Source organism: Ambystoma mexicanum, chromosome 2p, assembly GCF_040938575.1.
Source record: "Ambystoma mexicanum isolate Mex_15411 chromosome 2p, UKY_AmexF1_1, whole genome shotgun sequence".
Taxonomy (NCBI): Eukaryota; Metazoa; Chordata; class Amphibia; order Caudata; family Ambystomatidae; genus Ambystoma; species Ambystoma mexicanum.
In genome coordinates, this window is record NC_090923.1 from 341,832,123 (window position 1) to 341,855,514 (window position 23,392).

At 45.6% G+C, this 23,392-nt stretch overlaps 1 protein-coding gene across 1 annotated transcript in view; it reads right to left on the minus strand.

Annotated features, from left to right (window-relative positions):
• Nucleotides 1–23,392, minus strand: part of DNAH12 (dynein axonemal heavy chain 12) — a 3,791,933-nt gene that overhangs the window by 55,889 nt on the left and 3,712,652 nt on the right. The window contains exon 73 of the mRNA XM_069643677.1: nucleotides 3,832–3,899. Coding sequence (XP_069499778.1) covers nucleotides 3,832–3,899 — 68 coding nt within the window. The remainder of the gene's footprint in view (nucleotides 1–3,831; nucleotides 3,900–23,392) is intronic.

A 23,392-nucleotide genomic window follows, 5' to 3' on the forward strand; every position in this document is an offset into this window, starting at 1 on the left:
GTGGCCTGTGACTGGGTGGAGTAAAAATGACTATAAAATGTATGAAATTCGAGAACAATCTTCTCATCTTCGAAATAATCCACCCCCCTTTCGTCGGTAATTACTGCTATTCTATTTGCCTGCTCACCCATCCGAGTGGCTTTAGCAAGCGACCGACCCGGAGCCTGACCTTCTCCATATTGACGAAGGACCACCCTATCCCACAAATATTTCACCTCCCTCTGAGCGAGGGTGTGAAATTCCTGTAATTTCTGCATTAATTCCTATTGTTGAAGTTTTGTTGGAATGGGGCATCTCTTTGCATCTCTTTGCAAGATACGAATTTCCTCCTCTTTGTCGGCTAGATCCTTCCGTATGTGTCTTATGATACCCACTTCCTTCGCTAAACACACCCCCCTAATCACACACTTAAATCCTTCCCACAGAGTGCCGAATGCCTTGAAGTACAAATCTATGGCAGCTGATAGTTCCTACTTAAAGACTGTGTCTGTGAGGCCATCACTCTTGAATCTCCAAGGTCTCGTCTCCACCCGTCCCCTCAAGTGGATACTCAACAAAACAGGGGCGTGATCCCAGAGGGTACCAGCTAGTATGTCCACACCCCTAGTTTGTCCCAGAAGTGCACAGGATATTAAGAAATAATCTAGTCGAGCAGCCGAGTTGTGTGGAGCACCCTAGTCTGCCGAAAACCCACCGAGCTATGCACCATAATGGCCACTCCCCTAGACTAAGAGGAATAAGATGAAAAATACCTATGACACCCCCAGCTCTTACCAGATTTGGACTTGGTATCCGCCGTCAGGCGAGTCTCCTGGAGGAATGCTACCCCCACCTGATGACGCCTCAGGTATTGTAGGACTTTCCGACATTTAGGTGGGTTCTTAGGACCCCTAATATTCCAGGTCAAAAGATTAAGTGTCGCCATCCGTGAATAATTCATCATGCCTGCTCAAATTACCTCTCGCCTGCCTGCACCCCCTGCCATCCTTACCGCCATATCCCCTCCCCCCACCCCTACCAACAACCCCCCAACTTGTCGGTGTCTCATTCCCCCCTCACCTCCTAGTTGCCCCCTACAACCAAAACAACCCCCATCCCCCAATGATTACCCCAACATCTCAAAGCAGTAGCACCCCCAACCATAACAATTATCGAGCTTCCGCTTCGGGGGAGGCTAGGAGCCGACCCTCTCTGCACATACTAGATATCGCATATCCAAGAAACACCACCCCTCAGGAGATCGTATCAACAGTGGGTGACTCAAACTGCACCATGATCCCTGTGGTTATATCATGTGATATTGTCCGGGATCCTGGAAATCTCATCAGCATGTCCAAGGAGGAACTGGCCTCTTCAGGTGTTTGAAAGAAAAGTGGCTTGCCCTCATGCTCAACTCTTAATTTTGTCGGATACAACATGGTTTACTTCATGCCCTTGTCTCGCAATATCTTCTTAACGACAATGAATGTTCTTCTGGATGCCTGTACTTTGTCGGAGAAGTCGGGAAAGAACCTTATCGCATTCCCCTTGTAGCAGACCGTGCCCTTCTCCCTTGCCTTGCCTTGCGAAGGGCAGTGTCCCTATCTCGGTAATTCAGCAGATGGGCGATTAACGGACAGGGCCCTGGGAACAGGCCTCCTGCCACCCGGGATTCTGTGCGCCCTTTCCACAATACAGCATGACGAGAAGCCCTCAGGGCCCAGCGCCACCCAGAGAATCTCCTCCACCAGCTACTCCATGTTTTTCCAGTCCTGCGACTCACCCAGTCACACTATCCTGATGTTATTCCGCCTAGAGCGCGACTCCAAATCCTCCTGCTTCTCTGTGATCTCCTGCAGCGCCCGCTTGACAACTGTCATGTCCTTGGACGTGGAAGCCGCCCCATCCTCCACTCTCGATATTCTGCCTTCGGCTTCATCTAGTCTCTCCCTGTGCTTGTCCAGTCTCGCCTGCATATGGTCCACCTTGCAGGTCAATGAGTCCAGCTTCCCGTCCAGCGACTGTATGCCAGATTGTAACTGCATGAACATCGCTTTGATATCCTGGAAGCATGTCGCGTGGTCCGCAGGAAATGCTAGTGGCTGGGTCTCCTGCTGATCCTCCGACGGTTTGCTTCCTTTCGCCTGTGACGCCATGTCAAAATTTAGTTTAGCATGCTGCTTTCCACCTTTACCAACTTTGGACATGTCGCTTAGGATCAAAGAGGGGAGCCCAAACAATCCTTCAGGCCTCTGAGTGAGGTCCCCACTGAACCCTGGCTCATCCCTCTGCTTGCAGGACATTCCATGCCAGCCACTGAACCTCCTGAGGGGGCAAGGGTAGGGCAACCCCATCCAGGCACACCACAGTACTTAACCGGGGCCCCTTTTCACTACCACCTGGAGTTGCCTTTTTTAAGCACAATCCCCAGGCCAACTATACAGCAGCTGCCGCCCTGCACTCCCCCGCCAGACCCGCCAGCTATGCCAGGCCCTGCGGTAAAAGATGGCTCCCCTCGTCACCCACTCGCCCTAATGCCCCAATGACCGACCGGCGGGGTCAGCAGTAAGCGGGTTCACCCCACTGCCGTGTAATTAAGACTGTTCAGGTGTGTCTTAAGGGGTCTGTTGGGTTGCTGATCATACTGTCCTGCACAGACAGCCAAGTCTCTGATACAAAGTTCTAGGGAAAGGGGCCCAGAGATCCACGTGAGGCCACTATACGTCCTTTAACATGTGTCCAGGGGCTCGGCAACTGTCCCCTATGCAGAACCATTGGGAGGCTCCTCACCTCGCACAGGGCAGCAGAGATGTTCCTCAACGAGATTGGTGCCTCGCTCCGCAATCACCGCCACCAAAGCTCGCAGCCCCTTACAGTCACTGATGTCGCCAGTTGCGGACGCCGGGCCCCAGGGCTGCTCCAACCGGGTGCGATTCCCAGGGCACTCTGCCCCCCCCCCCACTGCCGGCAGTCCCGCCAAGCAATGAGCGTCAGTCAGCAAGAGCCTCCGCACAGCGGGCTCCCAGGCTGCCGCCCTCATCTGGCCCGGGTCAAGACGCACGCCGTCTCTCGCGTCGGCCCGCAGCAGCACTCCACTCCGGCAGTGCAGGGCCCAGGCAGAGCCCAGGTGTCTGGCGTACGAGCAGGAGATCCCGCACAGGCCGCGTCCGAAGCACCGCCAGAGCTTTTAGGTCTTTCCGGCACCTATTGTTTTAGGAAAAGCTCCTGCTGGGTCTTGAGTCCTCCCGCACTCCAATCTCATCGAATATACACAGGTGGGGCACTGGACACCGTCCGGAACAGCTACCGGATCTGTGAGTGCAGAGGAGCTTCACGGACTCGCGGCCATGCTGGTCGGGCTCGCTTGTGCCCCCCCTCTATGTTTTGTTATTGTTGTGTTGCTGAGGTTTGATACTCTCGATGTGATGTTTTGCTGTTTTATATGTTGGCTTTTATGGTAAAAATTACTGAAATAAAGCAGAAATAAAACGAATACAAGCAAATGAGGTGGTATATTGTGATTGAGTGTTTTCTTAGTCTATGAAACAAGGTAATGGTGGATTTCAACAGAGGCAGAATTCAGTGGCCACACAGACTATGAATGCCATGCATATAACGACTTTTGAATATTCCATTTGACAATAGCTGAACAGTTAAGAAAAAATGGTGATACACAAATAAATGTTCATTAGTTTCTGAAGAGTAAAGCCATATAATTAAGAAGAGTAATTGATTAGTTGCATTATATAAATAGAAATGGTTTAATATGCACAATCCTGTTTACTAGTATATAGTCAGATTTTATTTTCAAAACATGAGAAGCAAATGTAAGCTTAAGGAAAATAAACTTACTTGGCTTTATCCAAATTATTGGCACAGCATTAAAGAGGATTTTTGGATACTGTTCAGCTAGAAGCCCCCTAGTGAGACAAAGCAAAACATGTACATATGCAACCATTTGTATGGTTAAAGCAGAGTCCAGATTCAGATGTGGAGCACTGTACATAGCAAATATTCTATATTCAATACATTTAATAAATCAGATTTTACAATTAAGCATTTAAAAAAATAGTTTCTAATTAATATCTAGGAAAAAATATGAAAACTACTATTCAATGTGTGCTAATAAAATGTGCTTCCAGCAAAGAAGAGTAATACCTCGTAACCTACGTCTCGTGCACTAAAAGGAAATCATTATCTTAAAGTCCACCTACCTCAAATCCATAATAACCTACATTTCGTGCACTAAAAGGAAGTCATTATTTTACAGTCCACCCACTTCAAATTCAGAATAACAAATTGTGATCATTTATGATTTAATTTCGTTATTGGCCAGGTGCAGACGAAAGAACAAATTACAGAGTGGTAAGTAATGTCTAATGGATTAGTCCTTCGTCCCACTGACTGCTCATTTTAGGTATATCTTTTCCAGCACAAGCTGTCTTTAGAACCCTTTCCTCGACATAGGGGCACAGTGGAGCACTGCATGGGTTCTGCTCTACACAGGTGGGCATTCATAAATCCTGATGTGGTGCCACGCACAGTATATAATGAGCCACCAGAACCACCTTTTGTCTAGAACTCAGCAGATCAGAGACTGCAAAACAGGATGAGGTGTACAAGCTATCTGCATGAGGGCACGGGGGTGTTGGGTGGATGATGAGGAATCTGTGGGAGGAAGGACTAAACAGGTTGTTACTGTTAAATGACATGACAAGAAGCTTACACTGGAACATCCTCATCCAGGAGTGCCTGCAAAGGTTACTGCCAGTGCCCATCACGCAAGCCACACAGTCGTTTCATATTGAACCCAGACTGCTGTATCTGTTGTTCTGCCTCCTCGCCACTCTCTGACCTAGAGGTAAACACATGTTTACTCTTCTGCATGGGGAGGTGCTCAGGGTAAAGAGGTGAATGTAGCTAACGTTGACCCTGAAGTGAAGGCCTGAAGCTCCAGACCCTCAGACGTGGGTTGAGTTTGCAGAAGCCCTGGATCCGATGGAGCCGAATGATGGTTTGAAGCAAGATCCTGGTCCACAACAGAAACCAGTTTTAGGTATGCAGCCAAAAAAGGGCAAACAACAGCTGGATTAAAGGGGAGGAGGGTCTCTTTGGGAAAACCCTGTTCCATAATGACCATGAACTCAAACTGAACCATGTTGCCACAGTCCAGCTCTAGGAGAACCTCACCCTGGCTGTATAACTCCTCAGGGAAGTCCTACCACAGCCTTCTTGGAAGAAGGGTGAGAGACTGACAACTACTATAGTGTCCTCTCCCCCCACCCGATAGAGGAAGGAGGAAAGCTTTTGTGGCAAAATCCTGCAGGGCATTATAGTGCATAGACTGGCAGGAGCTGCAGTCCCCCATTTCGTACTCCTCTCCAAGGTAGGAGAGGTACCCCATATAGGGGTGCGACAGACATCTGCCTCTTACATTCCCTGCAGGGATTGGAGTCAGAGACTTTCAGGGTGTGATCCATGATGCAGCTGTAAAAGGAACAAGAGCTAGTAGCACTCCAAAGTCCTGAGTACAGGACAAAAAGGAACTGAATGTCATGGGGTGGTGTTGGCGTGATACTTTCTGCTTTTGCAACACATCAGGCATCACAGGGGCTCAAAGACACTAAGCGGAGCAACACTGTGCCCCTTAGGTTGAAAAAGCTTCCAAAGACAACTGGCACTAGAGAAGCTATATATGAAGTGAGGGATCTATGTGAGGAAGGAATCAATTGGAAATGAAATTGTGGTAATCTGATGAAATTGTGGTAATCTGCCCCTTCCCCTTCTCTTATCCCTGTGTATATTTTTGTTGTGAAAGAAAGGGAGGTGTGTAGTGTCTTGGATCCTTCCCCTTCCCAGTGTGTGTTAGCCCTGCGCTGTGATGTCATGAGTGAGTGAGTGTTGGAATGCAGGAAGATTATGGAAGGTTCCAAGAGCTACAGTTGGAGATAGCTACCGGGGGGTTGGGGGGGGGCAGGGACTAGTGGGTCGTCTCCTTTATGTGTACTTGTAACCTGTGTATCTAAGACCTAATGAAGGAACCTACTTCTACCTACATGAGCCTGCAGACTTTATGTTACTACACTGGCGACGAGGGGTCCTTGACGGGGCTTGGAAACTAACCTGCCTTACAGTGTTCCGGATTTCAATCAGGCGACACACACCTTGGTCTCAGCCTAGAATGTAGCGCTCAACTGAGATGCCTTTCTCTTTATTTTATGTAAATTTAATTTGAGATGGTACACAACTCATATCACACCCCCTTTTTCAAATACCCCAGGTTACAAAGGACCATGAACCAGGCTGGTTGGTGAAATGCAATATTTATTCATTTATTTTAAAATTCAAAAGAAACATCCAATTTTTAATATGGGGCAGAAATTACCTTTGATTTGGCTTCTTTCTCCTGATTTAGGGTGCCTCTCTGTTCAGCCAGGTCATCCCTTTGTTGCTTGATGGTATTTAATTTTCGGCGCTCTTGATCAAATTCTGCTTGAGAGTGGAGGTCTCTCATAATTAATTTATTATTTTCCTCTTTCAATCTCTCTATCTGATCTTGTAGGGTAACTATCTGCTCTGCACAGGCTCTCTTATAATGTATTTATTGATTTAACTTCTGTTGACTCTCTTGCAGAGAGTCACCCTTTTCCCTACACTACTCTTTCAATGCCTCTAATTGGGTCTCTTGATCAGCATTAGTCTGCTGTTGGAGAGCCAAGTCCTCTCTTAATTTTATGATGTAATCTCCAGATTCTACCTCCAACTCTTGGCTCTTTTGTAATTTTTGTTCTGCTAAATTTAGATCAGTCTGGATTTCATTTAATAGTTTAGATTGATTCTGCACCAGAGTAGTATTTTCTTCATGCTTTTCCAGCATCACTCCCATGTGGAGCTACATGTAGGCCATGATTCTGGCAATTTTAATTTGCTCCTCTTTAATTTTGGAGTCATATATAACTCACCCAAAGCTTGATGTCATAGGCCACCGTCCTGCCATGTATCCAGGTTCATGGCCGTGACCTGTTGTGTTATTTCTTGTAGCCAGACTTTTTCATCCTGTTCTGGCCATTCACCTCTGACAAATAGCTTGTGCAGTAAGGTGCTCTCTAGCCATATTGATTTCTACTGTCGTAATTTTGAACATATTCTTTCTTTATTAATTAATTTATTTATTTATTTATGTAAGGGTAACCTGTATTTTATTGCTTTCTGTCTATTTTAGGGTTGATTTAGCTTTAATTTTTAGCCAAATGCCTGGTACTTAAAGTATTTGTTTTTGGGGAGGCGCTTGTACAGTGTAACCCATTATTCCAACTACACAAAGTATCACTACCTTGCAGGTTAGTCTGCTGTGTTAGACTGTCACGGGTGGCAACCAAAACTCAATCCCGGCGACGAGCCCCCAAGTTTGTTAAGGATTTGATGGTGAAAACAATTTAATGTGGTAAAAGACACCCTTTTGGTGTGATCCTTTAAACATGGGGAAAACCTTATATCTCGTGTTAGCCGTGCAAGTCGCCCACCAATCTGTGTGCCTTAGGATTTTTTTTAGATACTTCTAAGTTATTCATGATATTTTCAAAACAAAGACCTTTATCTGGGAACACTTATTCACATTTTTCCACATACCTATTTGCTTTCCCATTAAACTTTACATAACATTTTCCAAATAAAGAGTTAGGAGGTGGATTTAAGTAATTCTTACACATTAGGCGACATTTCCAAGAAAGTCTAATGTTAGTTGAATAAATACCCAACTTGTAACGAATAATAGACATTGGAATACAATTGGTAGGAAGAGCACTTTTCTCCAAATAATAGCTTCAAAACAAGAGAGGTTGATATCTTCTAAAAATGTATTTAGTTGTAGACTGTAAATGAGGGAGGGATTAGTTTTTCTTTCATGCATCTTAATAGCAAGAAACCGGGCAAACATCCTGAATTTGCCATTAAAATGTCTCCGTTGGGCCATTAAGGAGAGGGCTATGTTTTTCAATGCTTTCATGATAAATCCTTTGTCCGGTCTCGCTGATATTGTAAAACAGAGATATTTTAGATCGTCAACTTTCTCCAGTGTTTGCTTGCCTAACCACCAACAAAATCCAACATGTGATTTTTCTGTTCTAAAAGGCATGATTTCTGTTTTGTTGCAATTGATAACTAAATCGTTCTCCAAGGTGTACTCCTCAAGCGCATTTAACAGACACTGCAATCCCAATTTGATGCAGTTAAATAGCTTGAGATTGTATGCAATCCATGATATCTTTTCACCATCTTCTTTGGGCGAGATAATCACTTTGTTTTCCAAAGCTTCTCCCAAGTCTGCTAAATATCCATTGAAAAGGCTTTGAGCTAAAATGAAGCACTGTCTAAGACCCCAAAAAGTATGGATTTAATCTTTGAAGTGTCCTGAAAGGTTTAATCTAATTGTAAGTGTAATCTCTTTGTGGAGATATATGAAAATGTTAAGTTAGAAGGAATACACCAATGACTAAGTTTGGCCCACACAAGGTTTTGATTAACTTTATCAAAGGTCATTGAAAGGTCTATACTGGCCATGTAAACCGAGGGTGCATTTTTTGCCCAGGCTGCAAGCCGATTGTTGTATTTCATCCACCACATAACCATAATGGTTGGTGCCAATTCCTTCCGAAACGCCGTTTGGTGGCCCAATTATCAACTTCTCTCAAGATCAGGGACTAAAATAGCTTCACGTTGGCGCGTCTAGCAAAGCTATCGGCTGATAGTTCATGAGATCCCGCTTATCTCCCTTTTTAAAAATAGAAACATGAGACGCTTTCAGAGTATACCTTTGACTTAAAATTTCATTCAATAAACTATCTAAAAAGTTCGCCCATATCAAAGGGTTATGTTTAAAAATCCTATTGCAGAGACCATTTGGACCTGGTGCTCGAAAGTTACTCCTCTTTTGAATGAGGAAACCTATATCCTCCATGTCAAAGGTCATAATCCAGGCCCCCTTGGAGTTACATAGAATCGAGGGTCAGAGGTGGTGAAGAATAAAGATTACTATAGTATTCCACCCAGGGGGATTTCAGAATGGGATTTTCCTGGCTTGTGAGTTGTGACGTCTCCTGGGAGCCAACCATTTTCCCATAATTTATTTCTGATTTTGTTATAATTGCACTTAGCATTCTTTCCCCATCAGCCTACAAGAGGTTGCCCCAAATGGCTTTCAAATCATTTTTATAAGTTTGGTGAATTAAACTGATTTGTTTTGATTTATCCTCAATAAACAGCATGGATTTAAGAATGTATCGAATTTGGGACCTCATCTCTTTTTCAATATTTTGAATACTTGAAACAAAAGCGTGGGGGCAGTTTCCCACTTAGGCCCTCATTATAAATTTGCTGATATGGAAAAAAGTGCCGGTAACAACGATTAACAGAACCTTTTCCGGACTTGCAAACTACAAGTCTGCTGGAAGAGGAAGTGAACTACCGGCAGGCATGACCTGCCGGTAGTTCTGCCCCCTACCAGCAGATTTTTCACTGAAGCACCGGCACCGTTAGTAACGGTGCTGCTGCTTCAGTGTTCTTATTCCCATGGAGTCCTATAGGACAGGAATGGGAACTTATTATTCCTCCACTGCCCATGATATCCTGGATATCGGGCTGCGGAAAAGGTAAGGCGAGCCTGCCGATAATCCGCCGGTAGCCCCGACGAGTTACGGGCAGTCTCGTAATGAGGACCTTTGTCTCAGTTGGGTGATGGTGATGGACGTTTTGTTGAATACAAATTGGAAAGGATAGGGGGAAACATTTACATTACATTACATTTCATTTGTTAAGCGCACTATTGACCCTTAGGTATAAAGGCGCTGACAACGGAAAAACATATAGCACAAAAGAGGACAGGCTTAGAGATGAAATATCATAAGACTCCTTAGCGGTTTTTCCATTCCAATGCGGAGTGTTCAAATGAAAAAAGTATGTTTTTATTAAATGGGTTAATGTTCTTTGCATGCCAAATCAAACCATTTTCAATCACTGAGACATTAACCTCCTGTAAGAGCCTCCGTTTTGGGAGAACATTCCATCACTCAAATATTGCACAGAGCATGTTGTGATCGCTAATTTAAGTCTCTTCAATAGTAAAGTAGGCACATATAAAAGAGTTCTTCCAAGATTTGTATTTGTATTTATTTATTTGTATTTATTTAGATTTATATAGCACTTTAAGCCAATGTGCTTTACATGAGGAACAAGCAATACATAACATTGAATAAAACCAGAAAAGAGTACAAGGAACAATTTACATTATTGGTGAGGTTAAGTGCATATGGAGGGGGGCTGAAGTGAGAGAGGAGGGTTAGAAGGTGAAGGAGGAGGAGGATTCAGTGGAGAGAGAGGAAGTTGAAAGATGCTAGGGGGTGAATGGAAGAGGTAGGAATTTAAAGAAGTGCAAAATGAGGGGTAGGAGGCAGTAGAGCGGACTGGGAGGGGAAGGCGGTTCCAATGGAAAGGAGCAAGAAGTTGGAAGGAGCGGAAGCGGGAAAGGGCACAGGGTGGAGGACTTTGAAAACTAGACAGAGGAAGTTAAATTTAAGCTGGGAGAGAAAAGGGAGCCATCCTAGTGAGTCAAGGGAAGAGGAGATGGAGTTGTGAGGTGAGAGAAGGCAGAGGGAGCGGATAGCGGAGTGGTAGATGGATTTGAGGGGCGAGAGGTGTGAGGAGGGGAGTCCAAAGAAGAGAGTGAACCAGTAGAAGAGTCTGGAGAAGATGAGGGAGGAGATTAGGAGTTTAGTAGCGTGGAAGGTTAGGAGGGAATGAATTTTATGGATGTTGTAGAGGTGGAAGCAGCAAGATCTAGCAGTGAGAGAAATGTGGTGAGGAAGAGAGAGGTGGGGGGTCGAACATAAAATCTATGCTAGTTTCACAATTATCCCTGTGCCTGGTAGTACCACCACACTAATCCCCCATCACATTACAATTTAATCGTAACATGTTCCAATCTTCTAAAAATTGCAACCAATGTTTACCTCTAGACATTTGTTTCAACTGATAAGGAGTGAGACCAATGTCCAAAAAGTGGGAAATTAAACAGTTCAATTAAAATCACCTGCAACCAATATGAAATAGTTTTTAAATTAATTATTCCATTTGGAGAACATTTCACCAACTTTATAAATGTACTCGTTTATGGACAATACTTCTTCATTACAATATAAATAGATAAGAACGAAATCCATTGAGTCCCCTGAGGTAACATGCAGAGCAAGAATACCCAGTGTGGTTTTGTCAAAATGGAAACTCGAGAAGCCCAACTAGATTGAATCGCTATCAATAAACCATTCTGCGGTATCCCCTTTTTTCACTGTGGGTGGCCTTTTGTACAAATATTCTATATCCATCCAACATAACATCTTGTAAAAGGATAGATTCCTGGATCATTATCATTGATAAATCTCTCAATTCTTTGCATACGATTAGATCATTGATTAAATTGGAGTGGCCTCTCGTATTCCAAGACACTACCCCCAGAGCTTTAAAACTGCTAAAAACCCGGCTGCTTGATCATGGAGGTTTTAGACTGAGAGGACAAGGTAATAGAAAGCGCAGACCAGTATCTATTTGGCTCCTCCCAAATGGGACGGGGGCATCCTTAAGGTATAATTTCCTTGATGTTGTTACGTCACATGAGATCTTGACTTAGGCTCGAACAAAGGCAATTTGGTCATGGGCGCCTGCTCCAACAAAGTTCGAGAACGTGACCACCTTGTAGCATCAAAACCCCTCTGTTTTAGAACATCTGCAGCTGGGCCTTGAGTTTGGGCAGAAACCTGGAGATTTTCCTCCAGCTTCGAGCTGGGGGTAAACCTCCAGCTTTCCGCCCATTTTCGGCGCTATTACGGCCGGCGCTATTATCGCTGGTGGTAATAGCACTGAAAAGCCCCCTTAAGCCCTATGGACTCTTAACAAACTGCAGAATTTCAGCCTTACCACAAATCTCTCAATTTTGTGCATACAATTAGATTATTGATTAAATTGGAGTGACCTTGTATTCCAAGACACTACCTCCAGAGCTTTGAAATTGCTAAAAACTTGGCTGCTTGATCGTGGAATATTTAGACTGAGAGGACAAGGTATTAGACAGCAAGGACCAGTATCTATTTGGCTCCTCCCAACTGGGAGATGGCGCCTCCTTAAGGTGTACTTTCTTTGACGTTGTTAAACCAAAGTCACATGAGATCTTAAGAGGCAGTAATAGCACTGAAAAGCCCCCTAGAATACTATAGACTCTTAGCAAAATGGGGAATTACAGTCTTGTCACAAATTGGGATCCAGCGCTAATAGCTCCGGAACAAGTTGTGGTAACGCTATTTGCACTGGTGGTATCCTGGTCCAATTACCGCTGGTATACCGCCAACGCTGTGATGAGGCCTAATGTCATTTCAGCGATGGTACGAGAAGGAATTTTCACAACCACTGTATTTGTTCTATGTTTGTTGATGAACGCCACTTGCTCGATGTCCCGGGACATTACCAGTCATAAGGATGGGATCTCGTGAAAGAGTATAAGAATGTTACTTCTGGTTTTCACCCTCCCTAGATAGGGACCCTGTAGAAGAAACAAGTTTAAAAAGTTGAGATGTTGTAGACTCCATCTTGCTACAATCCACAGAAAACATATTTTCACTCGAACGAGTAAGCGATTCAGTCAGGGTACTCAAATCTTATCGATTGACGGCATAGATGAGTTTAGAGAGAGGGATGAAGTTTCACCCTGCTTGCCCCTGTGCTTGTTTTTTCGTTTTTTCGGGCGCGACAGGGAAGCATTTCCACTTATATTAAGTTTGAGAACACAGTCAGTACTAAGGCCAGACTCTATTGTATGAATCTGTCACAGGGAGGTCACCTTTTCTGTTGAGGATAAGGATTGGATGAATTTAAGGTAGGAACTCTTATTTATTTTTTTGGTTCTTTGATTTTTTTGTTTTTCTGTTTTGTTGATTTTGTTTTGGATTTGACTGCCAAGGGACGTTAGAACAAATATAGATGACAGAAGGAGTCAGCGACTTGGGCGATTCGTCAGCACAGGGAAGATTGTTTAAGATCATAAATTCATTTAAGAACTCCTTTGACGGCGGGGTGTCAATTGATTTGTCGGTACCGTTTGGATACGGAGTAATGTCCGTCTGCCCTTTCATTAAAACATTTGAGAGAGTTTTGATCAAAGAAGTGTTACGGCCAATAGAAAGGATGCTTTCTGTTAGCTTAGAATGATGGAGTCCAACTTCATAGTATGAGTTTTGACCTCAATGCCGATAAGGTTGTAAACATTTACGAGGGAGTTTAATACAAAATCTAATGCTGAAATGGATAACTCAGTGAGCTCTTTAAGAGTTCCTGGGTTAGACGGTAGAAAATCAGTCCGCGAAGAGCAATACGAAGAAAAGGAATCAAAAGAAGAGTCCAGCTCTTTAGCTATGGGTGATATAAAAATTGCTGGAGTATCAGAAAGGGATCTTAAAGAGCGCAAAATAGCTTGAGGATGAACTCCCCCCCACACCCCCTGACCTGCCCATTCAGGGAGTCGCCGACTAGATGAAGTAAAGAATGACTTTGACTTTAGAGAGGGCAGTGTAGCATAGGCGGGAAGGCCCAACGCTGCATTTGGGGAGAGGAGTTGGACGGCAGGTTACCCACACTCGATTTCCAAAAAGAAATCTGAGATTTTACATTTGATGTAGTCAGATTGAAGTCAGGAGCAGCCTGCCTGTTCACATAGGGTCTAGGAGAGTCTGACTGCTCGTCAACAAGAACAGAGTCAGGAATAGACAAAGGTGGGGGAGAGATGGCATCAAGAGGGAGGGAGTGTGTTGGCTAGCACTGTACACTTGAAGGGGCTGGATCTTCCATCCTCTGTTTACTCCTTCAAAAATACATAACTGTAGGAGGCTCATCAGTCCCGGCAAGTACATTTCTAAACTTATCTCTATGCTGCGCCAACACAGACCAAACAGCAACAAGGACAAGACAAGAGCAGGGGCCATGTGAGAACCAGGCAGAGATGGGACAGGGCATGGGGAGACAGCAGCATGAGGCTCGGAATTAACCAGCACAGCGCAGCACCCGCCTCATCCAGTTTCCCAGCCCCAGCAAATTGCTGGTGTAAGGAACAAAATGTGGGAACCTCGTATGGCAAACCACTCCACAAGAGCACTCAGATGCTCTTTGTCACTCTGTTCGTCCACGTGCATGCAGCAAGGCCTTCAAGTGACAAGCTGGAGGGATGAAGACTCCTACTTAAAGCCAGCTTAAACCTGCTTCCACTGGCGAAAATAACTACCTGGTTAAAGGCTTCAACAAAATGTAACTGTGATGTGGGTGAGGATGAAGATCTGGTGAACTTTATTTTGTTATACCCATTTTATCAAATGGAGAGGATGAGATGGCTGTGACCTTATTTTTTAGCATCAAATATTATGTATTGTAAGTAGGCAATGTTTTAAATGTGTAACTGTACTAACTCACAATTTCTTCATGATCTGATGAACTATGTAGGTCAGTCTCTAAAGGGGTTCTCTGTAACAAATGTTAGTACGAGTTTATGAGGAAAGGTGTGATGGTGATAATAAACTGTAATGGATGTGGGTTTAGTTGGATTAAGTTATATTTTATTGATATCTATACCCACTCTTGTTTTCTGAATTTATCATGTTAATGGAGAAATCTGAATAAAATATATATGCGCCTCAAAACACTTGTGCATAGGTGTGTTATAAATGCCAAATCATATCACATCATGATGATAAGCCGGGCTCCACGGCGGTTCGCTGGTACCCCTTCCGTTGCTCTCCCAAGCGTTCATAGGATCACCAGCTACAACTCTGCAGGCTCGTCAGACTAAAGGAAATGACCCTCCAACGCCAAACTGCACTGTTAGGAAAAGTGCAGTAGAATGCAACAACCGCTTCTTTCCATTCTCGCAATTCAATATTCACATTTACCTCAATATTTTTTGCAAAAGTAGCTTTCACATATCTTGTAACTTACTAAAAGAAGAGAACACTACTAGCCCATCCCGATACTTGTGAATGTTACTAGGCCATCTATAAGATTATATATGTCCCATTGGATATTTCGGATTAGCCTACTATGATATTTGTAAATGTTGCTAGGTGTCACGAGTCGCATAACACCGCCCGCCTCCCAGCGACCGCCCACCTCCCAGCGCATAACACCGCCTGCCTCCCAGCGACACCCTACATGCGGCGGTGGTCCTTCCCGGGCGCGCCCCTTCAGAGGCCGTGGCGCCGGGCTCCCCGTATGGGGGAGGCGGCGCACGGCGTCATGGAAACTGTGGCCGCGGTGGCGCTGGGGTGGATCGGTCTTCACCACCCCGGCTTCCTGGTCACGCGGTCAACGCACACGTGATGCTGAAGGAGCGGCCCGCCCAGCCAATCCTGTTGCCGCTTCCCGGTTGCAAGGGTCACGTGATACCACTCACGTGACCCAGTGAGGAAGCGATCACGTGACCCAAGCACCGGCTCAAAAGTACACTGAAGCCGAGCTTCCGCGCTTCTCAGCTGTTTTCAGCATTGCGAGTGGCGTTGTGTTTTTTCCTGGATCTTGACCTTCCGGCTTTTGAACCCTGGTTTCTGGTGATTTTGGACTGTCTTGCCTGCTCCTTGGATTTGGTTGCCCGGACTCTGCCTTGTGGATTTTGGACTTTCTGGCTTGCATCACTGGACCTGCTTCTTACGGATTTCGGACTTGGCTTTTGGAACTTTCGAGTTTTGCCTTCCTCGGATCTTGGACTATTTTGCTTTGGACATTTTGGTACTGCTTCTGGAACTGCCCTTTGGCTCAAGGTTGTTTTGGACTTCGGCTCAGCACCACGTCAAACCCCAAGTGAGGGGGGTCTGGCCCCAACGCCCCCAGCTATCTCCCCATCCTGGTTCTTCTCCCAAGCTAGGTAGGTCCCACTCCATTTTCTTGATTATTGGTCATTCCCAGGTTACTGCCTTATACTCACACTTACCTGCTTTTCCCTTACAGCACCTGGTACCGGTGTTCCTGACCCTTTGCACCTGTGGCCTCAATAACTGGTGAGGGAGTATATTATTTTCTCCTTCACTGGTGCTTGGGGACGGAGGTACCCATAGACATCGCAGAGGTTTCGTTGTGACACTAGGCCACTGCCAACGCCATCTATGTCTGTCTAGATACTTCGGATTAGCCTATCCTGACATTCTGCGAATGATGCTAGGCCATTGCTAATATTATCTATGCCTCTTTAGACACTTCGAATCAGCGCCTATCCTGATATTGTGCAAATATGGCTAGGCCATTACTAGTGCTATGTATGCATATGTAGATCATTTGAATCAGCCTAGCCTGATATCCCATAATTGCTAATACACCACGCCATACGCAACCCTTGTCTGCTAGATAACTCGAACTAGCCAACCTTGTCAACTGCAGTTAGGACTTCGCATTCAACACCTATACTGTTCTTTCCCTGATGCCGTAATTTAAGCTATCCTGACTAATACTAAAAGTCCTCCATCCCACTATCAGTATTGGTGATTTTACTGTGTGCACTTCTGGCAAAGAGACCAACACAGTGAGTCTTAATAGTAGGTGGTTCTCTATCCAGCTAGCATTGGCCCATGCTAATATGAGACTAGCCTGCACCACCTGCTCTACCCTTCAGCAGCAGAGACTGAGTCAACACCATCTCAGTATGCTCACCATAAGACCCTACCTGGTCATCTTATTCATAATACTTGCCTTCACCCATGTACCGTACTCCACCAGCCTCCATCATTGCTCCTCTATGAGGAAAACAAAGTCCACCCTGGCCTCTGATGCTATTTTGATCTCAACTAGCCCTATCTCCTCAGTCCAGAGCCTAGCTATATCCAACCCCTGCAATACCAATACCAATACCAGGAACTGGAGACTCCGATCCAGATTAACAAAATTATTTGAACTCCCAGCTAGACTGACATCCTATAACAACCACTTCTCCAGCTCAAAGACCCACAAGCATAAACGCCTTAATAACTGCATACCCATCAGCAAGGCCACTAAACATTATGTAGCCACTCCCACTAAAATTGCTGACCCTGCCATCCATTCGGCTGCCATAAGTCCCCCACCTCTACACTCAAGGGAGGCCTACTAAACACTAGTTCTTTGGTAGCACATGCTTCAGATATCGCGGATCTAATCCTGACAGAAAACCTTGACTGTCTCACCGTAACTGAGACATGGCTACATGCTGCTGCAGGCCAAATGCTTATGCTTGCAGTCCATGACAGCTACACTATTCTTAGACAAGACAGACAGGACACCCGAGGGGGTAGCATTGTCATTATCTCCAAATCCACCCATGCTATGAGACTTGTCCCACCTCAAAACATCCAATCCTGTGAAACACTTACAACTAAACTACCGTTGGCAAACTCTCAATCCTTAACCATACATTTACTGTACAGACCACCTGGTCCCATCGGGTGTTACGCTCACCTGGTATCGACGGGGACACCCTTATGCCCTGGTTGCCGGATTCACCCCTCGACCCTTCCCGATTCCGGATGATACCTTCTATGGTGGTCGGGCCTGAAAACACAGGAGGGCTGGACTTAGGAACAGAGTTCGTTTCCTCCCACCAGCCCCCCCTGGACTTGATCTGATGGCCCACTCCTCACCTTGTTGTGATGTCTGGCGTGCTCTCTGTCCTGCCTTCTGTGCAGGCGCGCGTAGTTTTCTGCGGGTTGAAGCTACTGAGTTAACTTCACTGGTGCTAACCCATTCAAGTGAGTGTCTCCTCTGCAGGTCCGCTGTTCAAGGATCGCCGGGTGCTGGTCTCTGGACACAATGAGCGTCACGCTGCTGGCTGCAGAATAACGCAAAGCACGTTCTGTAACTTGGATGTGGTTTATATAGCCCTCTGTAAAGTAGTCCAGGTAAAGTAGTCCGGGCTTCCACACCTGAAAACACTGCACCGCACAGTCTGGTTCTCAGGAACTAGACTGTGTGGATGCCTCCATGTTGGCTGCAGGCCTTCACAGAAAAAGTAGTCCCTCAAGACAATGTCCCAACCTGAACATGAGCTTGGCGCCAAAGGCCAAAGGACTGACTCCAGGAATGTCCATAATGATAATGCAAGGCCCTTGCTGCCCCAAGTGAACCCTGAGCCTTAACCCTACCTGGCATGGGTCAATGCCACTGGGGTTTTGGGTCACAGGTCCTGTCAGCATTCTCTCCCCCACACCCCCAAGGTCCCTCCTCAGGTGATTCTGCTGCCGGGTCCAGGTTTGTCTGGAAAGTTTCGATGAAATGTTCTAATCAAACGCGGTGCATGAATGTTCTCACTAGGTTCCCAAGATCTGTCTTAAGGGCGTAACCCTTCCAATCGACTAGATAGTATAGTTTGGATCTGGTATATTTGGAATCCAGGATTTCTTTCACTTCGAATTCAGGTTCTCCATCGATCATTATGGGTTCAGGTGGTGGCTTAACTCGTGTACCGGGTTGTACTGTTTTTAGCAGTGAGACGTGGAATACTGGGTGAATTTGCATGTTGGCTGGTAATGCTAGTTTAACAGCTGCTGGGTTGATGATGGCTTGAACAGAATAAGGTCCGAAATAGTGAGGGCGAAAAGTCTGGGTTCCTTTTAGCGGTATGTATTTTGCGGCTAGCCAAACTCTGTCTCCTACCTGATAGTCAGGTGCCTTTTTCCGATGTTGGTCAGCAAACCTTTTTTGCTTGTTCTTAGCTTGGATTAACTGTTCTGTTGCCTTTTTAAAGGCCTGAGTGATGTTTGCGTGAAGAGTCTTTACAGCCGGCATTTCTAGACTGGGAGGGCTGTCTAGTTCGGAAGTATGTGGATGTCTGCTGTAGAAGGTGTTTCAGCAGTACTGGAATGCAATGAATTTTTGTAAGCATATTCGGCTATCCATAATAGATCTCTCCAGGTTCCTTCGACTTGGTGCAGCATGCACCGTAGGTATTGTTCGAGAGTCTGGTTGGTCCTCTCTGTTTGACCATCCGTTTGGGGGTGATGGCTGGTGGATAGCCGCATATTTACTTGAGCCATAGCGCAGCACTTTTTCCAGAAGTTAGATACGAATTGGCTGCCTCAATTAGAGACCAGGACTGAAGGGAATCCATGCAGTTTGATGACGTTCTCCAAAAACACCTTTGCTAGATGGGATGCATCCGGGAGGCCTTTGAAAGGGATAAAGTGTGCCATTTTAGAAAATAAGTCCACTACTACTAAAATGGTGTTGATCCCCTAGCTGGGAGGCAAATCCGTAATAAAGTCGAGAGAAAGTGTGTGCCATGGTGCCAGAGGAATTTCTAATGGTTGCAGGAGGCCAGCTGGTTTTTGTTTCAGTGACTTGTTTTGTGCACACACTCCACATGACTGAACATATTGGATGACGTCTCGACGGCAAGTGGGCCACCAATAATTGCATTTCACTTTGGCTAGGGTTTTGGCAATCCCGGGATGACCTTCCATCAAAGAATCGTGATAGTCCAAAATAATTTGTTGTTGTAGCTCCATTTTAGGCACATACAGGCGTTCATCAAAGTATGGCAGCTGATTTTTAATGGTGTATTGTTTTCCTCTGGTATGCCATTCCAGTAATTCACTTGGGGTTGTTTCACGTTGGATCACGTTTCTAAGCTCAGTTTGTGTTAAAGCTGTGGTGAGGCCTAAAAGCTTGTCCTCAGGTGTAATGGCTACTAGATCTGGGGTTGCATATTCTTTTTCGTTGATGCCCATGCGAGATAATGCGTCAGCTTTCCCGTTTCTTACGCCTGTTCGATAAGTAATTACGTAGTCATACTCGATGAAGAAAAGGGCCAATCGTAATTGGCGTGAGGATTGTGCTTTTGCTGTTTATATATATTGTAGGTTGTGATTACAGTGACTGTATGCCTGGCCCCCAAAAGGTAATGTCGCCATGCCCTGAAGGCAGATAATAGCCAGCAGTTCCTTATCGGTGATGGCATAATTGAGTTCAGGGGGTGTGAATTTTCGCGACCAGAAGGCCACGGGGTGCAATTGGCCAGTTTCAGGGTTTTCTGAGAAAGAAACACCCCCATAGCCATGCTGGGAGCATCCGTTTCCACGATGTACGGAAGATCCGGACGAGGATGTCACAAAACCGGGGCTGAGGGGAACCTTTCCTTAAGTTCTTGGAAGACCTTTTCAGCGTCTTCTGTCCACATTAATTTTTTATTATTTTTTCGTAGAAGTAACATGATCGGAAGCACAATCTGAGAGAAGTCTGGAATGAACCGACGGTAGAAGCTTGCAAAGCCCAGCATGCTGTGGACCCCTTTTAACGAAGTTGGCGAGGGCCATTTAACAGTGGCATCCACCTTGTGTACAACCATTCGAATGCCCTTCGGAGTAAGAACGAAGCCAAGAAATTCTACTTCGGTTAGGTGAAAAAAACATTTTTCAAGTTTTGCATATAGTCGATGTTGGCACAGTTTGGCAAGGACAGCGCGGACATGCTTGACATGGTCTTGTTTCGAGGTTGAATGCACTAGGATGTCGTCTATGTAGACCAGGGCGCAAACATCGATCAGTTCCCTTAGGACGTCGTTCATAAAGTATTGGAACGCCGCCGGGGAATTACAAAGCCCGAACGGCATTACCTGGTACTCAAACAACCCATATTTTGTACAAAAGGCCGTTTTCCATTCATCTCCTTTTTTAACTCGGACCAGGTGATACGCTCCTCTGAGGTCTAACTTAGTATAAATCTGGGCATCTTTGACTTGGGAATAAGTGGCTGGGGATAACGGTTTTTCGCAGTGATCTGGTTCAAGGCACGATAGTCAATATAGGTTCTCAAGTTCCCTTCCTTCTTTGGCACGAAGGATAGCGGACTGGCTGCCGGTGATTTAGGTGGGAGAATGAAGCCATTTGCCAAGTACTGGTCCAGATAGGATTTTAGATGCTGGTTTTCTGGTTCTGTGAGCGCATAGATTCTGCCACAAGGGATCTGTGCACCAGGTATGAGGTCAATCTGACAGTCATAGGACCTATGCGGCGGTAGTGTATTAGCTTGTTCCTTCTGGAACACATCCTGGAAATCTTGATATTCTTCAGGGAGAGTACTAGTTGCGGCAAGTGTAGATATACCGATTCTAGGGCTCGTAGGAACCTTGAAACTGGATTTGTTTTCTTGAGAATAACAGGTGGAAGTGCAATCACGAGGAAAAGTCAATTGTCTTGCACGCCAATCTATTCAAGGGTTATGAGCAACTTACCATGTCATCCATTATATTAACTGAATCTGAGGTGCTTTGATGAGATCAAAGGAAATTGATTCCCGGTGTCCATCCTGGCACAGCAGGGTTATTCCTGCTGTACATTGGGTTACTGGTCCGGAAGCAATTTCAGTCCCATCCACCGTGGTTACCTTTTATGTGTTCGGCTTAAAACTTAAGGGAAGCCCCATCTGTGCGGCCAGATCTCGATCAATATAATTCCCAACTGCTCCGCTGTCTATGTAAGCTTCAATGTTATGCATCCTTGATGGTTGCTGGTGATTTTTTAGGATCACTGGTATTGCAAAATGTGAGGTCGGTGGCCCATTCTTCTCACTCGACAAACTGACCTCTACTTTTGTCGAGCTAGGTAGTTTTCCGACTCCTTACTCTCATCCTTTTCTGTAGCTCCCACAATTCATTTGGGGGTTTTTATCGGACAGGCTTTTAGGAAGTGCCCCAATTGTCTGCAGTACAAACATAACTGCTGTTGCCTTCTCTTGTCTCTTTCTGTCTCTTTCAGCTTTTGTTAACGGTGGTCATATGCCTCCGATTTGCATTGGCTCGGTGGTATTCTCTGACGTGCGTGGAGTAGCGTCCTTGGTTCGTACATACATGGCTTGTGTGTCCGATCTGCTTTCCGATCTTGTAGTCTGTGATCTAGTTGCACCACCAGGTTGATAAATTCACTACAGTCTCTAGGTGGATCAACCACCTGAGGCAAGACGTCCTTCAACTCCCCTCGAAGGCCTCGGTGAAACAATGTGGTTCTCTTGTCTTCAGGCCACCTGGTTTCGGCCACTAACCTATTAAAGGTTGCTATGTATGTTAGTAAGTCTTGATTCCCCTGCCGGAGTGATAACAGTACGTTGTCTACAGCTTGTTCATGGGTGTGTCGAGCAAAGAGCTTTTCCATTTCCCTTTGGAAGCCCCCAAAGTCACGTAGTAACGGATCATCATAGCTTACAAGTGGCACTGACCAGTCTGCTGCACTACCACTCAGATATGACAAAATAAATGCTACTCGTGCCTGATCGTTAGGGAATGCGCCCGGTCTGCAGAGGAAGTGAAGACGACATTGATTCATAAATGCAGCATACTTCCTTGGGTCACCTGAAAAGCCTTCTGGCGGTGCTAACGGTATTGCTCCAGGTAAAGTGATTTGTACTGGAGCAGCAGACGACATGGTTGCCTGTGCCGTTGGATTAGTCCCGGGTAATGGAGCTTGTCCGGCCTGTGATTGCAGTAATTGCCTGCTGATTCCTTCGGTCCGATCCTTGGTGATGACAAGATCCCTTCGCAGGGTATTAGTCTCTTGCCTAGCCGAATGCACTTCGACGCATAATTGTCATAATAACTGAGCCAGTTGGTCCATTTCTGAAGTCTCCATAGCGCCCAGGTGGATAATGTTATGAGGCTTTGCGTTCTGTTACGCTCACCTGGTATCCACAGGGACGCCCTTATGCCCTGGTTGCTGGATTCACCCCTGGACCCTTCCCGATTCAGGATGATACCTTCTATGTCAGTCGGGCCTGAAAACACAGGAGGACTGGACTTAGGAACACTTCCTCCCACCAGCCCCCCCTGGACTTGATCTGATGGCCCACTCCTCACCTTGTTGTGATGTCTGGTGTGCTCTCCCTTCTGCCTTCTATGCAGGGGCGCGTAGTTTTCTGCGGGTTGAAGCTACCGAGTTAACTTCACTGGTGCTAACCCATTCAAGTGTCTTTAAGGAGGTAATAGCAGTCTTAAAATGTCCTTGCTTCCTTTCTTGCTATTAATGTCTTTTCTATGCCCAGCCAGGTGAGGATTTCGTGATTACTGCCGTAAATGCCATGAGTAACCTGTTTTAACGTTGTCCTTCTTTCTCTCTCCCTCCAGGTGCTTCGTTCCGGTGCGTGCGTGATGTCCTGATGATGCTGCCGACTGGATGGAAGACCGCGAGCAGCAGGAATCGACGGATGGAAAGTTGCAGGTAAGCAGAGACTACTAATGATGTTCTTTTGTCTCCTCTACAGGTCCGCTGTTCAAGGATTGCCGGGTGCTGGTCTCTGGACACGATGAGCGTCATGCTGCTAGCTGCAGAATAAAGCGAAGCACGTTCTATAACTTGGGTGTGGTTTATATAGCCCTCTGTAAAGT